At 43.9% G+C, this 16,791-nt stretch overlaps 1 protein-coding gene across 1 annotated transcript in view; it reads right to left on the minus strand.

Moving 5' to 3' along the window:
• TUB (TUB bipartite transcription factor) overlaps positions 1–15,450 on the minus strand; it is a 137,751-nt gene extending 122,301 nt beyond the window's left edge. The window contains exon 1 of the mRNA XM_085063190.1: positions 14,998–15,450. Within this exon, the coding sequence (XP_084919316.1) occupies positions 14,998–15,053 (56 nt within the window). The 5' untranslated portion in view covers positions 15,054–15,450. The remainder of the gene's footprint in view (positions 1–14,997) is intronic.
• Positions 15,451–16,791: the final 1,341 nt, after the last annotated feature.

The raw sequence follows: 16,791 nt of genomic DNA on the forward strand, positions 1-16,791 counted from the left end.
TTTTATGAGATATTAATTATTAATTTCCCCAATGTATTTCAAGCAGTGCAATCATAATTAAATAAAATACTCATTTATTCTACTTGACCATCTCTCCATATTTTAAAATGTGTTTTAACTGTGTTAAGGATGTGAATGATTTGAGTTGGAGCTGGGGCTAAGGTTTTTGGTCTATTTTACTCTCTCACAAATTCTGACCAATTTTGCTAAATTCCATCATGACCCTGCTTAAAAATGTCCTAAAGAAAAGTAATTTTGTTTTTTCATATAAATCTATTCTGATGTAATGGAGATTTTGGAATTTTCTGATTTGTTCAGGGACTGCACAAAATCTCTGAAACTCCTGGTGTTAAAGTCTCTGCACATTTAATGTGAGCATGAGACTGCTTTGTGAAACATTTTCGTATGGAATTTGGGAATGCTGTCACATTCTAACCTAGTTTCTAGTTTTAGCACAATTTTTCTTATTTCTTGTCATTATTTGGGTGTCAGGGTCCTGTTTAAGTCACTTTCAGTTGCTCCAAAGTCCATTACAAATTGACCAGCTGGCCAGTCAGGGCTCAGCCATTCACTTACAAGGAACTGAGGGGTTCTTATACAGTAATTTTCCTGCCTATTTTGCTGTCCAGTGGGGTACAAGAGGGAACTATAGCAAGATTTCTCACCAACAGCTCACCGAGCACAGCATCAGCCACTTGTCCTGCATGTCCCAGGTCAGAGGAATTGTTTTGTTCTCATTTCTCCATGAGGACCTGTGCCTATCTTCATATTTCTCCTTTCCAAGCTGTGCACGCAAGTATCAGGCTTATGTTTTCTTTGTCAGAGGATCAGGAATGACACAGGGATGAAAAGCTCCGTGCAGTACTTTCAGGAGACCAAGGGATTTCTGTGCTGCTCTAAACAGATTGGGAATTTTTTCAGGCTTCAGCCAAAATGTTACCAATTTCGTGCACCTTTAAGATGCTGGATCTCTTGTTAACTTATGTTTTGGCTTGTTTTTTAATCCTAAATGTGCTTTTTATAGCAAGAATTACAAAGACTGATCAACTAAACTCACTCACAATATGCCACAGTTAGAATTTGAAAAACATACCTCTTTAGCAGACTGACACTCTGTCTAAATCCCAGCTCAATCAGAACAGGACTGGAAATTTGTCATATAAAAAAGAACCAATATTTGCAAAGTTGTTAACTCAACCATGGTTAAAAAAAGTAAACTCAAGTGGCCTGGGTTCAAATCCAACTCACCTGAAAAAACAAGCACCTGAAAAAATAATCAACATATCTCCCAGATGAAGTAATCACTTAGTGATAGTAAAGCAATGAGCATCTCATCAGTTTGCTGCTAAACACCAAACTGTATATCTAGCACAGAGCTCCATGTGAGTTGAGAGATATATTTATGACAAAAGATAACTGCAAATAACAGGAGCCATTTCACATTCAACACATGAGAGACTAGGAGCTGGAAAAATATTTCAGGAGCCTCTCAATGATTTTGTTGCTGGTAAAAATAACATTTTTGTTAATGCCTCCAAGCCTTGAAGACAAAGCCATGCTCCTTCTGTCTGATTCAAGTTTTCTGCTTTTTGCATTTACAAAATAAAATATTGCAAGATGAACCAAGTCATGATGACTTAGTAACAAACAACTTTGATGCAGCCTGTGCTGAACTGGAGTTTGAAAATCACTTCTTGGAAATCTGAAATACACTGAAGCCTCAACAAAGAAAATGGTACTTTTAAAAATCTGCACCATCTGAAGGGCTAATAAAAAACCGCTGCTGAGTCATAAATACCAGAGTGGCAATAAACCCATGAAAAATGGTTAGTTTAGCTATTTCATCTGTCCAGTTCTTTTGTACAAGGTGTAGAAAAGGCACGGCGTTTTACCAACATCAGCCAGCCAAATCTAATGCAGCTACACACAGCAACAGGTGTATGAAACTGCTTATCCAAATCCCACCTGCAATTCACTGGTCACAAACCCCACATTATGTAATGATATTTAAAAAAACATGTTAAAAAAATCAAAGTTTGTGCCTGGGCCACTACGCCACATTAAGATGGAGAGTCATCCAACTGCACTCTTGCTTCCCTGGTGTGCTTAAAATTAAAAAAAAAATAAAGGCAAATCTCCATGACCACTAAGGACAACAGGCATAGATAGCCCAAGCTGGAGGAGACAACCCAGTCCCCACCATCCCTCCTTATGCCTTGCAGTTTAAGTGGTGGAGACTTGCCTTGTTTTTATAGGAAAACATAGAGCAGGCTGGAAAGGACTGGATAGGGTTACTAAAAATGTTGTCTGTTTTAGCAAGGGGGATGAGCAGGCTCAGAATAAGTTAAATTACGTACACTTCTGCACCATTCTCACTTTTCAATGTGATAGTCTCAATTACAGATGACAGTTTCTATTATTGGAAAAAAATGCACTGAGTGAGGAGGAAAAAAAAAGTTCCTGGATCTGGCAGGTCTTGGGAAGAAATCCCAGCCCTGTGTTAGCAGCCTCCTGGTTCATGAAGACTTGACCTGCAGGGAGGGAGTAAAGCCTGCTCTGTCATTAATCACTGAGACTTCCAGATATCTTGTTTTTGGAGACAAACAATGCATCTGGAGGCCTCAGAAAAGCAGGAGCAGTGCACCACTGCGCTTTAGCATGACTGCATGAGTATGATATACTTGGACAAAAAAGTCTTTTCATTCCCCCTCCTACAAGAGCCTCAGGGGATTCGGCTTCCTCTCAGTACCTCCTGCAATCTACATAAAGCTATTTTTTGCCACGGGGGTTCAGTGCTGAGTGACTGAGCACTCTGGAGTAACACTTCTTGGTGAAACTTGGTAACCAAACAGCCCCTCGGGGGCTTACTCATAAAGCAAGCCCAAAATGGGGGGAAACATGAAAGAAAACTGCCCAAGATTGACTTCCTGAGAGCTTCACAATATCTGGAGAGTAAATGATAGTCCATTTTCTGTAGCTCTGCCTCAGAGTGCTGAGCAGCTCAGCAGTGGCTGTGACGTGTCCTGAGAGCTGCCTGCCTTCTAATCCATGGGGCCACTGACACCACCAACACTAATTTTCCTGATGCAGACTCCAGGGAAGAGACCTCACTTCCAGAAGGAAGTCTAGTTTCTGATGAATGTCTTAAGTCAGCAAGTAGGAACAAGGGGTGTTTATTCAATTAATTAGAGCTTTGGAATTGATTGAATTAAACAATGGGAAGGAATTATGTATTGCAACACAGAACAAGGCATGTGAATGTGATATATATTGGCAGGTAGAGGGGGAAAGGGAGTGCATGTGCAGGGTTTGAGGCAGGGGAGGTACCTGAGCTTAGCACAGCTGAACTCACAAGTAGGAGTTTGGGAGGAAGAGTCCCCATTCCATCTGCCCTTTGGTAACAGGAATTTTGAGTATGGGGGAGAGAAGAGGCAGGACATCAAATCTCTGCCCACATGATTCCCTATCTGGGGAACCACAGAAGCAATAGAATGGGTTGGGTCAGAAGGGGCCTTAAAGATCATCTAGTTCCAACCCCTTGTCATGGGCAGGGACACCTTCCACTATTGCAGGTTGCTCAGAGCCCCATCCAACCTGGCCTTGAACTCTTCCAGGGATGAGACATCCACAGCTTCTCTGGGCAACCTGTGCCAGTGCCTCACCACCCTCACAGTAAAAATGTTTTTCCTAATATCCGATCTAAACCAACTCTATTTCAGTTTGAAACCATTTCCCTTGTCTTGTCACTACCTGCCCTTGTAAAAAGTCGCCCTCCATCTCTTTCACAGACTCTCTTCAGGCCCTGGAAGGCCACAATGGGGTAACCCCAAAGCCTTCTCTTCTCCAGGTTGAGCAATCCCAGTTCTCTCAACCTTTCCTCACAGGAATGGTGTTCCATCCCTCTGATCACTTTGGTGCCTCCTCTGCACTCATTCCAACAGCTCCATGTCCTCCCTGTGCTGGGGAATCAGAGCTGATGCAGTGCTCCAGGTGGGATCTCACCAGAGCAGAGCAGGACAGAGGGGCAGAATCCCCTCCCTTGCCTGTTTTGGATGTAGCCCAGGATACAGGTAATTTCTGGGATGCCACAACTAAGGGAAGTGAACAGCTGTGAAGATCCAGCATTATTTTCTTTAACCTCATCCACTGCTAAGATGCATCAAAGATAATGCCTATTTTGTTGGTTTTTGGGATGTAACTGGAATAAAACTGGGAAAATAGATGAGACAGTAAAGTAGCAGGAGAAAGGAATATAAAAGAGAGGACTTGAGAGAGATGGAAGTGAGCAAACAGTGTTTATAAACTTCTTGTGTTGTTAAATGGGTATTTCCTGCACTGACACCTTTACAGACTGAGTGATGAGAATATGGATTTGGTTAAAAAAAAGCTCCTCTAGCAGCTCTAAAACTCTCCTAGAATATCCAGAGGGTGTCTGAAAAGCATCAAAGAGAAGGTGAAGTTCCTAGTCACAGGACAAAAGAGATGCCAGAGCAAGGAGCACACTGGCAGCTCTCAGAGAGTGTCATGGAGTGAACTTCACTGTAAACATCTAATTCTAGAGATTTTACCTCTTCCAAAATCCAATAAAGAACATCCCTGTTACACAGGGGTGAGCAAAAGATGGAGAATGGTTTGTTGATGTCAGCAATCCAATTCCCCAAAACATGTTGTATAGCACTTCTTGTTTCCTCAGCAATGTTCTGTGTCTTCTATTATAGATTATTCTTCTTTTTACATCCACAGACTGGAGTACTCATAAGCTCATCTGGGGCCAGGGTGGAGAGCACGAGGCTGTAGTTAAATGTCAGCCCACAAGTCTGTAACCAAAACAAAGCTGAACTCAAATTTCAATAATCAGTGTCTCTTCCCCTGGTACCTGTGCTCTTTTTCTTTCATTTAGCAAAGCCTCGTGCGCAGCATCCAGGCAAAGGTGAATTTTAAGTCAGACTAACAAGCGTTTATGAACAATCTCCCCATATCACAGTCAGCAGGATTTGAGTATATAGTTGAATAGTTCATTGCACAGGGATGGGGTTTTCAGTTGTCCCCCTTAAAAAAAAAATGTTATAAACCTGCTGTAATTTATGCACAGAAAACTAGACACTACCTAAGTTGTAATGGTGCATAAGCTATAACTTATAGACCTCTGGTAACTTATGTATGGAAAAAGCTGACAGTAGTTGTGGACAGAATCCAAGTAACATTAGAATACTTTTTGCATAATTTCTGCACCATATTAAAAGACTCAATCTGAGATATTTCAGAAGAGGCTCATTAAAGGGCTCTAGTATTGTTCTCTGCTAAATAATCTGTTTTATTACTCCCTCTCTTCGTACCTATTCTTATCCAAGTCATCTACCTTGACTTGCCAACTACCTACACAGGATTGGGAAAGAGACACTTAATAAAAAAAAAAAAAAGATTCTCTATATTTCCAGCATTGACGTTGAAACATTCATACTTCATTTACTGTACACAGAATTCAGAACATTTGTACAGCTGCCCTGGGACTGAGATGACATCAAAAAGGTAAACTTGGACAGTGCAACTGCAGAAAAAAAACAATTCCTGGTAAAGAAGCCAGGCTTTCAAATACATTTAGAGCCTCACACAACTGCTGAAGCATCACGCTGCTAACAGAGGCACAAGCACTTTTATGTTGCTCAGTACCTAGGAAGGATAAATGCATAAAAATACCAGCAGCTTCTCTTTGTGACAAAGTCTGGACCAAATAACCAGCCAGGAAGGTAAATGATAAGATGCAAATCAATATGTTTTGCAATGTTGTTCTCAGTGTGATTCATAAGAGCCACAAGAAAGGGATTTAAACACGTATTTGATAGCATGGAGACGATCCCACAGTTCAATAGGAGCAAGGCCAAAGCAAAGAGATTTTAGCAGAAAGATCAATGCTAAAAAAAAAAATCAAGCTGAGTGGAAGATAAACGCATAGCTTCCTCTATCAAGAGAGTTTAGCATAGCAGAACTGCACTCAGCCTCACCCTGCACCCAGAATCCAGGCTGTTCCCACAGCACAGGTCCCCCAGGCTGAGTGGGAATGCTCCACATGGGATGACCAGTGAAACACCACAGAACACTCATACTTGTTAATTACCAGTGAAAGCTTGCACCTAAACAAGTGCATTTTTTTGCACCAAAATAGGAGCAAATCCTTGTCTCCCGTGCTTAGAGCAAGGTTTCTTTTGACCCTTGACTCAGCATCTCATTGCTTTATGTTAACAAATCCACAGCACAGCCAAGACAGCAGGAAAACCTCGCTGCAAGGGATAAGCAAAACAAATGCTTCTGCTTTTGCAGACATTTTAGTTGAATTACGTTTTAAAACAGCATATTAGTCCATGCCAATTTCCCAGTGAGTCAATCAAATGTATGTAACATATCACAAAGACATTACAATGAACAAAACAGAGTTTGGTCACCACATTTGAGCTTCAGTAGCCCTCCCAAGCACATTTGAGATGCTTGCAGTCCCAGCCTGTCTGGGAGGATGCCTGGTGGACAAATTCTGGCTTCATTTCCCCAGGAGCACAAGAGTGGGGCTGCAGGTAGCAAGGCTTTTTGCCTTATTGGCAGCCAAGACCTGATGCCCAGGGGAGACAGTAAATATCAGGAAAATATCACCACATTCCTTCCCAGCCTCACAGGCAAAAAGCAGAGTATTTGCACTTAATGATACCATATTTGAGATGATATATTTAATAATGCCTGTAGTCAGAGTGAAGCTCAACTCCAGGAGCTGCAAAAATTACGAACAGAAATAGCTATGGCTTAGCCTCAGCTCTTGTGCAATGAGCAGTCCACCTGCACCTGATGGGAGGAGTGCACCTTCACCTAAGGTATAATTCAGACATCAACAAAAGCAGTATAATAGTGTATGGTTGCTCACTGTTTTTCATAAGAGAGAGCAAACAACATCTACTTAACACAACTACCAAATACAAGCGGACAGTGGGAAGGATATCTCTGTTTTTCAACAAGTCTGGAACATTAATTCTCAGCTCTGATTTAAGGTTAGTTCTTATTTTTTAGTCCAAAGCTCTTTTTCTTGCTATCCATACACATGTATTCCGAGCACAAGTAAATTGCCTTGGATCTCAGTGCACCCATTGCTTCAGAAATCATTTTACATTTGCAAAAGGATGAATGCAAATAGCCCAGAGCCTGATATGAACATCTTTGACTGTAGTATCCAACATCCCATACTCCTGGAGTTAATCCTCTTACAGTGATTAGCAGAAGAACAGAAGGGTTGTAAGGAGGGACTTAAGTGGGCTTTGGCCTCAGCCAGGGTTCATAGCCCAGCCTGGCTCCTCTGCTTCTTGCGTGAGTGGCCCAAGATGAATTTCCAAATCCTCACTAATTAAATATATTCAAGGGATTTCTAAGAAGGTGAGAAGAAAAATGAAGCATGCCAGAGAGAAAAAGAAGTTTATATCGCACACACTGAAGGTGCTTCTATCTCCCTCTCAGTAATTACCTATTACTCACTTGCTGCTACTAAGACAAGGCTATAAACTATTGATTATTTAGAATACTGCAATTTTTCCCCCTCCAAAAATCTGCACTGTGAATGTTAGCTCCTCTGAGATTTACTTAGACCCATCTAACTAAACCCAACCAAACCACACCACAAACACCCAACACCAAACAAAAAACAACCACCCCACAAAAAACACCCCACCCACCCCCCCCACCCCACACACCACCCCCACCAAAAAACCCCACACCACAAACAAACACCACAAAACCCAAAACACCCAAACCACAACCCAAAACTAGCCAAATTATATTGAAAAGCAGAGCACTTTATGTTACACCTAACATGAAAAAATGGAAGGATAAACTAACTTCAAGCAGAAAGTTCAATTTGGGAAAGCCCATGACCATACTTCAACAGTACTGCTTTAAAAAAGAAAAAAATTTAAGAGAGGAATGAATCAAAAATGTAGTAATATTATTAGAAACCAGAGCATCCTGCAGACAGACAGAACAGTCTGTGTGGAGCCAGCCTCTCCTGGGCTGACTCTGATTGATAGCCCCTGCTGAGTCCCTCTGGACCTCTTTCTTACACAGCCTTCCTCAGAAAGCTCTCTGGGAGCACCTTTCACCAACCAGGCAAATTCCCTGGCTTTTGGTAGGGTTTTAGGTTACAGCTGTCCAAAACAACCTGTGAGAGCATACATAGAAAAGCCATGTTAAGGAATTGGCTTTGATACTCCAGGAGTCCCAGCAGAAGATGTTTGAGCAGGATTTTCAAGTAGGATTTTCAGGCTGGAAAAGTTTCACTTCAAGAAATATGTTTTAAAGGATTGCCAGCAAACTCTGCAAAGACAAGAGTGAATCTAGGTGAGCTTGCACACAATTCTTCCAGACCAGATTGATTAGCATTAATATCAATGACCTCAGTGCCTGTAGGGGCTATGAGGAACTGTTCCACCCTCCAAACAGCCCTTTGTGTTCACAGGCAGCAGAAACACAGAGCATGAAGGAGGAAGGTGCTGGTGGTGCATGAAACAGTGAAACTTCATAAAAAACTGGACTGTTTCCGAAACAGAAGAGCACTGTCTGTGGAATTACAGCATCTAGGCATGATTTTGTCTCCCTGAGGACCCACAAATTGGTGGAGGAGTTTGAATTGGCACATTTACCTGACAGGTAAGTAAGTAATTGGATGTTTGACACAGTGTGGCAGTTTGTTAGAGTAACATGACCATAGCACACCACAGCACCAGTAGGATAAAAGGAATCAAACACACAGCATAGCAAGCTTGTAAAAGTAAGGAAATAACATCTTTTTTTTCAAGCAGAACAACTAACGTGTCTGATCATCTATGTAGTATACTTCTAGAGACAAATTACAACTAAAGAAATACCTTTGAGATTGATTTTGAGATGATTTGTTGACAGTTTGTACTTCAAAGACCTGTACTCCTCTGGGAGCATCTTTGCTTTCATACAAGATCTTGGATTCTCCCACTGTTCTTGACCTCATCATTTCAGCATTTCAGATATATCCAAGCACTGGCTAACATCCCTATTTACAAATACAGGTGGCTGCTGGCTGAACTCAGCCCGGTCATCTCAACTGGACATCCCACCGGGTCAACAGCTGGGATGACTCTTCTGTTCTGATTAATTTCTGAAGGGGAAAATCATCTCTGTTGGTGTTCATCCATGAACATTATTCCTCAGACTTCCATTAGTAGTGGCATTTACACAAGTTACATATTGGAGAGAGCAAAGGTTTTCTTTTTATGATAATGCAGATCGTGAGAGATGTGGTTGATTTTTCTTTAAGATATAATCTAATGCTGAGAGCTGCAGCAAGAGCACAAAGAGCATCTGATAGCTCAGAGCTGCAGTGTTCTATCTTCCCTGCATTGTGCATGGATTCAGGCACAGCACAGCCTGACAATTCTGTGCCCCAGCACCACATTTAATGAGTCTTTTAGACATGGTAACAAAAGCCATACATCGCACAGAGCATGCGATAAGACCACAGAGCTAGGAAAGAGAAAAGTGCTAATAAGAGATCCAGAGCAGCATTTCCTGTGGTATTTCACATGCCATTCTCTTCACAGCCAGTTTTGTTGGTTTCCTATTCGTCCTTCTATCCTGAAGAAATCCTTGAGTTGTCTTTAGGGTTCAAGAGACAACCTGAAGGCAGGATTTAAGCACAAAGCTTTACAGAGGCCTTGGAACTTTTACAGACATCTATAACTGTATTGACAAAAGACATGCGTGTTTTGTGTCGAGTTTTATTCCAAGCTAAAACTCAAGTGATTCTCTCCTTCTTACTGAAAATTCTTAACTAATGTTATATGGATAAACCAAAGCCCAGCTGTAATACTGACTTTCCTTTAAAAACTTACTCTCACTCCTGAGCTGCTGGCTGCAATATTTACTGCTCCAAACACCAACCACAGAATCATTTACGCTGGAAATTACCTCAAAGGTCAAATCCAACCATTAAATCAGTACTGCCAAGTCCACCACTAAACCATGTCCCCAAGTGTCACATCAACATGGCTTTTAAATATCTCCAGGGATGGAGATTCAGCCAGTTCCCTGAGCAGGCTGTTCCAGTGCTTGCAACTCTTTCAGAGAAGAAATTCTTACATTTGTTAGGATTGTCATGCTGTACGTGAGCCAAGTAGGTTTAAATTATATTCTCAGGCTACTTTTGTTTAAGAAGCTTTAAAATTTCTTCTTCAGGGAAGTGGGAGCTGAAGTTTCCTCTCCCACACCTCTCTGCAAGGCTGTCACAAGTCTCTGGAGAATTCACACACTCTGAGAATGTGCTGCCAACCAACGCAAAGAGCTCATCCTGAGCATGGGAGGATGCACATGAACACACCTCAGGTCATTCCTAGTGCCTTGAGGAATGGAACATCACTCCCAAACTCTAGCTTCTCCTATGTCATTGAAATTAAGATGCTTTATTATGAAAGAAAAATAAAGAACCTAATTCCAGCAAACTAAATGCACAACACTGATAAACTCATAAGGATTTATATGTCTATTAGTGAATATTTTATTCTGGCTTCTCCTGAGGGTTGGCAGATTCTACCTCTCCTTTTTCCCATAGGAAAACTTCCACTTCTTGTCCACCTATACACTTTTTGCAATGACTATAAAGGCTTTAAAGGTACCTAATCCAGGACAAAACATCTGAAGACACAAGCAGGCAGAGGAAGGAAAGGTGGCTTGGCTGCAAATAGAGAGGTGCTGCTCTTTGGTGTAGTCAGAGTGTGCACTTGCTGCAGCAAACCTGTACATGCTTCAGGATTTCACAGATGCTACTTCAAAGAAAAGAAGGGAAAAGAAAGTTAAGTTTCTGTAGGACAACATTTTTGGATGAAGTTTGGAGGACAGCCCCTATTTACTCATTGACGAAAGCATGTCCCAGAAAAATCAAGGCAGATATAAAAACCTTCAAAAACAAAGATCTAAGATCAAAACCTTCCAACACCATGACCCAAATACACTGTCACAGCTTTTCAACACAGGCTAAAAAAAGACAAAACCAGAAATAGCAGCTTCAAAAGAAAGTAAAAAACAACACTGATATCCAGAATAGACCAAAGATACAGATCAATAGAAAAAAGTTTCAAGCTGTCTCCAGCAGCTGAAACATCCTGAGAGTAAGTTTCCCAAAAATATGCTTCCAAATGCTGGTGGATAAAACCTCTGTAATTCATAGTGTGGTAATTAGTGAAGCCAGGATAGCTGCACTAAAGCCCTTCAGGAAAGAAATAGAAAGTGAGTCTGAAGACAAAAGAAGGAGGATAGGGGAGAAAAACTATGTCTATACTGGTCTCAGGAAGGAATGTGAGAAAGGAGGGATAATTTCACATCTCGTATTTTGTCGTGGCTTGTTGGGTTTCTTGTGAAAAAAATCTTTGTTCATGCATAGGTATAATTTGAAGGCTACCAGTTCCTTCTGAAAACTTTCCTACTGCTCCTGAAGAAATCCTTCTGGACCAGCTAAGAGCTATACACAGTCCACTGACTCAGGAAAAACCCTTGCAAAAGCGTGGAGAACCACTGCTTCCTTGCACAGGTTTTTCTAAATGTGGACTGCAGATTCTCATTCTGCAGTCCTTGCCCATATATTTGATTTTAAACTGGACTCCTGTGTCCATGGATTGGCTGAATTCTGCACATTTTCCTAACTTGTGCCTTCAATTGAATTCAACTACATACATGGTATCAGAGCTCCCTCAAGCCTTCACAAGCACTATTTTGACCTTCAGGGATCAAATCTGTGTGGTGGTGTTGAGGTTTAAGCATTTGAAGATCTGATTTCCAGCTGCTGTGTGTACTAGGAAGCACTCAGGTATTCCAGCTCATGAGAATGGTTCTTCAGTCTCATAGCAGCCAAAATTATTCTGCATTTTCACCTTCCTATCATATTAATGACTCTTCTCTCTGAGCTTTCATTTCCACCTGGGGATGATGGGAAACACTGTGTGAAACCTCCACTTACCACCTCTATTTGCAGACAGCACCAGCACGAGGAGGTTTCAAGCGTCTCCAAGAGCAAGGGCCTGTGTGGTTCCCAAAGAAAGCAAGAGCTGATGGGCACCAGCCCAGCTGCCAAAACCTGCACCAGCACTGAGCACTGAAAGCTTGGGAGAGAACAAGTTTGACTCTGTCCTGGAAGAGGAGCATTTCTGCACATGCAGGGACCACAGGCATGGTGAGCAAGTAGCGTGGTGAGCAAGAGGAAAAGAAACCAAACAGAAATTGAATATAAACTGTCTAATAAACAGCTTATCACCAAGGGCAGAAGGTGAAAGAGAAGCATTATTTTTTCTCTAGAAGTTAACCATCCAAACCCAGAAGTCCCAAGTGTTTCTAGAATCATCAAAACATCCCCAGTTCTTGTTTAAATTGCTGCCTGTCCCATGCTTTCAGCTGGCAACATTCAGAGTGTCCAGGAAATTACCACAGCACTGAAACATGAAGGCAAGGATGTGTACAAGATATGGCCAGCCTTTTGGGAAAGCCAGGTGTGGAGATGCCACAAGTGATCATTAAGAGCATTTTCAAATTGTACCTGTTTCTTTTTCACACACACACACTGGTCCAGGCTGGGGGAGGGAATGGGGTAAGCTTTCCTTTGGTTAGGAGAGCAGCTGAGGGGAACTATGCTGAACTGTGTTGCATGGGGCTCCCTCACCCCAGGGTTTGCAGTCAAGTGATTGGACTTGCTCTTTGTTGCACAAATTAACTGCAGGAACAACCTGTGGATATCCTGGGCAGCAAGTCTAAGGGAAGACCACAATCACAGGGCCAGATGCTGAGATACACAACAAACATCAGATAAACCCCACTGGAAAAAACATCTGCATGCTTCACACACATGCATGGCCATTTAGAAGGGACACAGCAACCCCCCTTCTTTCATGGGGAAAAATCCATACACGTATCTTACGGAGTCCAAAGGCCAAAACCTTCATTTAATTAGTTTAATTTCATAGATGATTTGTAATTTCTTTTTAAATTATGGCTGCACCTGAGTTTATGGGAGGCAGCACCTACCCCACTGGCCCCGTCCCTCTATTCCTGCAATGCTGATTCATGGATGCCAACACAAGAGGATTACCTGGATGTGCATCCCAAGAAAAAGTTGTTGGCCTTCACAGCATTTGGCTGTTCTCAGGGCTGTCCCACACGTCTCTGCCTGAAATACTCTGTCACAGAACTGCCACCCCAAGAGCAGCTGGGAATTCTGTGGCCACTGGTGAGCAAGACCAAAGCTGGGACGTGATCCAAAAGCAAACACCAGCCACCAGAGTCTGGGATAAAAGAGAGTCAGCTATTTCTCCTACCATGGGCCTGGGCACAGGAGGGGTGAGAGAACAACTCTGCACTAGTTTTCAGAAGAAGACTTTGAGTAAAAGCTGAAATTCATTCTTCATTCTCTCAGCACTGAAATATATATATGGTACACAGGCATCAGTCTGGTTTATTAGGAAATATCCCAAAATTTGGAAACTGGCCACCAAAAGAAACCAGCGTGGGCACTGAGATGTTGCACTCTGCCCCCAGATGAAGTAGGAGAGGCAAGCAGGGTGGACACAGAAGTGCAGGATGTTCCCAGGAGAAGGCTGATGAACACTTATCAGTGACTTCTCTGTCAGGGCCAGGAAGACTGAAAACTGGAGAAATAGATTGCAAGCAATAGATAAGATTGTGTGCTATCATAATGTGATAGCACTAGGAGAAAACCTCCACAAGGAGTCTGTCTGAAATTTTTGGATTGCTTGCTGTAGGGTTAGAAAATCAAAACTGCTCTAAACTTGGGCTGCATGGGACAGCCTGAGTACTTCAGTGTCTCGTTGCTGCTCTTTGAAGACTTGGCATCAAATGGGAAGGATCTTCTGCATGGGGGAATACATGCATAAAATCTCACCTTGTTGTATAACTCAGTTTTGCATACACATAAACACATTATTTTAAAGAAGACATTGTTCCATTGGCACCACTGCATCTGTATTTTTACCGATGAGGCAGTGGGAATGCACCAAAAATGAGTGAAACTCTCTGGATGCACATGTAAAACATATGAACCCACGCATCCAGGGAGCGTGGGCACCACTGAATACCTGGTGAAGCACTAAAAACCACCTCCAAGGGCTATTTCTTCAGAATGTCGTGCTGCCTTGTGGTAATGGTTCAGCGAGATGCTAATAGTGCTTATGCTTAGCATTTCAGGTGTAACATTTACACATACACACCAATACCAAAAAAGAAAAAAAAAAGAAAAATAGAGTATGAAGTTTGTACCTTTTTTCCCCTTTAATCTAGGCTTGAAGAACCTGTCAGTCACAGCTGTGAATCACATAAAAACAAAACTAATGCTACAATAAATTTCTGTTTCCCGGAAGAGGGAAAGCACACATGCTGATATGAAACACGGTGGGAATATTTCAACTGTCTCAGTGAGACACCAAATTCTGCCCTCTTAGCTCCTTGGGACGTGGGTGGCGTACGGTGTTTAATTGAAAACATCACTCTTTAGCCATATCCTGGCTCCCTGACACGTCAATTTCCCAAGCTTTAGTTTATATTTGTTGAAAGCTTTCAGCAGCAGTTCCTACAGACCACCTTTCAGATGTCTGGGTGACTGCTGAGGTGATCACTGCCTCTCAGAGCCCTGCTCAGAGGAGGAAGCCTGAGAAACATTTGTATTCAGGGCTGGGAGCATCCCCAGTCTGGCCACCCCAGGGTGAAACTCCCACCCTGGTTTCCAGACAAACACCTGCTAAACATCAGCAAACACTGCTGATTGAGTTACTGGGAACGCAGGGTGTCCCAAGGCTGGAAAAGCAGCATCAGTAAAGGGTTTTCCTTCCCCGAAGAGGGCTCCCCGTCTGGGTTTATATAAACAGCGTGATGGTTTTACAATATCAGGAAGGAGAAAAGAAAATAAAAGAAAGCAGCAAACCAAAACAAGGCAGACGATACCTGTTGTAACTCCATCTACTGTAAGACATGTTCCTGTTGCTGCTGACACCATCCATCTCCGGCTCGGCTACAGCATGGCTCGTGTCCTGCGGGAGGGAGCGGCCGGCTGGGCGGTCAGTCACACACCTGCCCGGGGCGATGGGGACAGGAGCCTCCGGCCTGGCGCCGCACCGCCGCGATTCACCGCCCAGCAGCGGCTTCGCATCGAGCTCTGGCTGCTCGGAGCAAACCACTGCCAGCGCCGGGGAGGGAGGAGGAGGAGGAAGGGAGGGAGGGATGAAGAGAGGAGGAGGCTCCCGGGGTCCCCGCCGAGGCGGCTGGATGCTCTCAGCCCGCCGGCAGGCACGGAGACGCGCAGGTAATAAACTGGAGCGAGGGTGCTAAGCCGCTTAAGGGATCTTCAGCGGGGCTGCGCTGGGGAGTGCAGCGGCTTGTGCGCCTCCTGCTCCGGCACACGAGCCTTATTTATTTATTTATCCTGGTTGCCACAGATACGGGTCCACTGCGCTGACATCAGCCGTCTCCCACCCACCGCCGGTCCCCGGGTCCCGCCGGCACGATCTCCCAAGCACACACGGATCCCAGGCATCCCTGCCCGCGGGGTCAGGCTGGGAGCAGCCTGCAGCTCCTCAGGATCTCCCAGACACACACATGGATCCATCCCTGCCCGCGGGGTCAGGCTGGGAGCCTCCTGCAGCTCCTCAGGATCATCTCTCCCCCGCAGGGACAAGACCCTGCTGCTCACCTCCCTCTCCGCTCGCTGCAGCCCCTGCACCTGGCAGAGAGGGCAAGGGGCACTCAGAGTGCAGAAAACAATGCTCTGCACACCCCATTTCAGTCACTTTTGCACAGTGTGTGGTCCCACTTTGCCCCAAAGCAGTGATGATAGAGCCCTCCAGGCTCAATGTGGCCTTCCTGAGGGCAGGGTTGGGTGCAGAACCAAAGGCTAAACCACCCTTCATGGTTTCCTTGGAATAGCAATTAAAATGCCCAGACCTGAGCCTTGCTCCTGTAACTGCATATACCCTGTGAGTTTGTCATCCTGATAACACCCTGTCACAGGTGCTGTTGTTGATGTTATGTATAGACAGTGCATTCCCATTTATCTCATTTATGATCCACGTCAAGTGACCTGGATGAAACGGACCATCTGGAAAGCAGTTACTCACAGCACATCTCCTCCACCCACCTGCTCTGCTCACACTGAGGCATTTGGAAATGGGCAAACTGAAACCATTTACCTTTCTGTGGGATTACTCAGGCCGACATTTTCCCCATGGGAGAAGCTGAAAATCACCCTGATGAGCCCCTGCATCCCAGAGAAACCTCTTCCAGAAACAAACCCTTCAAGGCACATCAATAAAAGCAAGGAGCACAGTTTGGCTGCTCTCCCCTTCACATGCTTCACCTGAGGCATAGCTCACTGGCACCTCAGGCTCCTTCTCACTCATCCTGGACCAAAGCACTGAGCAGCAGAATGTCAACCATGGCCGTTCATCCTGAGACAGGGCAAACACAGCCATACACGCAGAGCTGTCCTGTCCCAGCATGCTGAGGCAGGTGGGCTGCAAAGATTTTGGGTTGACCCTGCCGAACCTCAGGGCAAGCACAGCCTCTCCACACGGGTAATGCATCAAAATCAGATCCCACCAACCCCAACTTTTGGCAGAGTACTGCTTGGAGAACTTGCCTGGGCCTGCCTCAGGGGACCTCTTCACACACATATCCTTGGAGAGGAGATGCTCCAGAGTAGAACCAAGTGCAGCCTCCACTGCTCTGCTGCAGGTAAACAAT

The sequence above is a fragment of the Lichenostomus cassidix genome, chromosome 5 (assembly GCF_008360975.1).
Source record: "Lichenostomus cassidix isolate B80296 chromosome 5, HeHo_3.0, whole genome shotgun sequence".
Taxonomy (NCBI): domain Eukaryota; kingdom Metazoa; phylum Chordata; class Aves; order Passeriformes; family Meliphagidae; genus Lichenostomus; species Lichenostomus cassidix.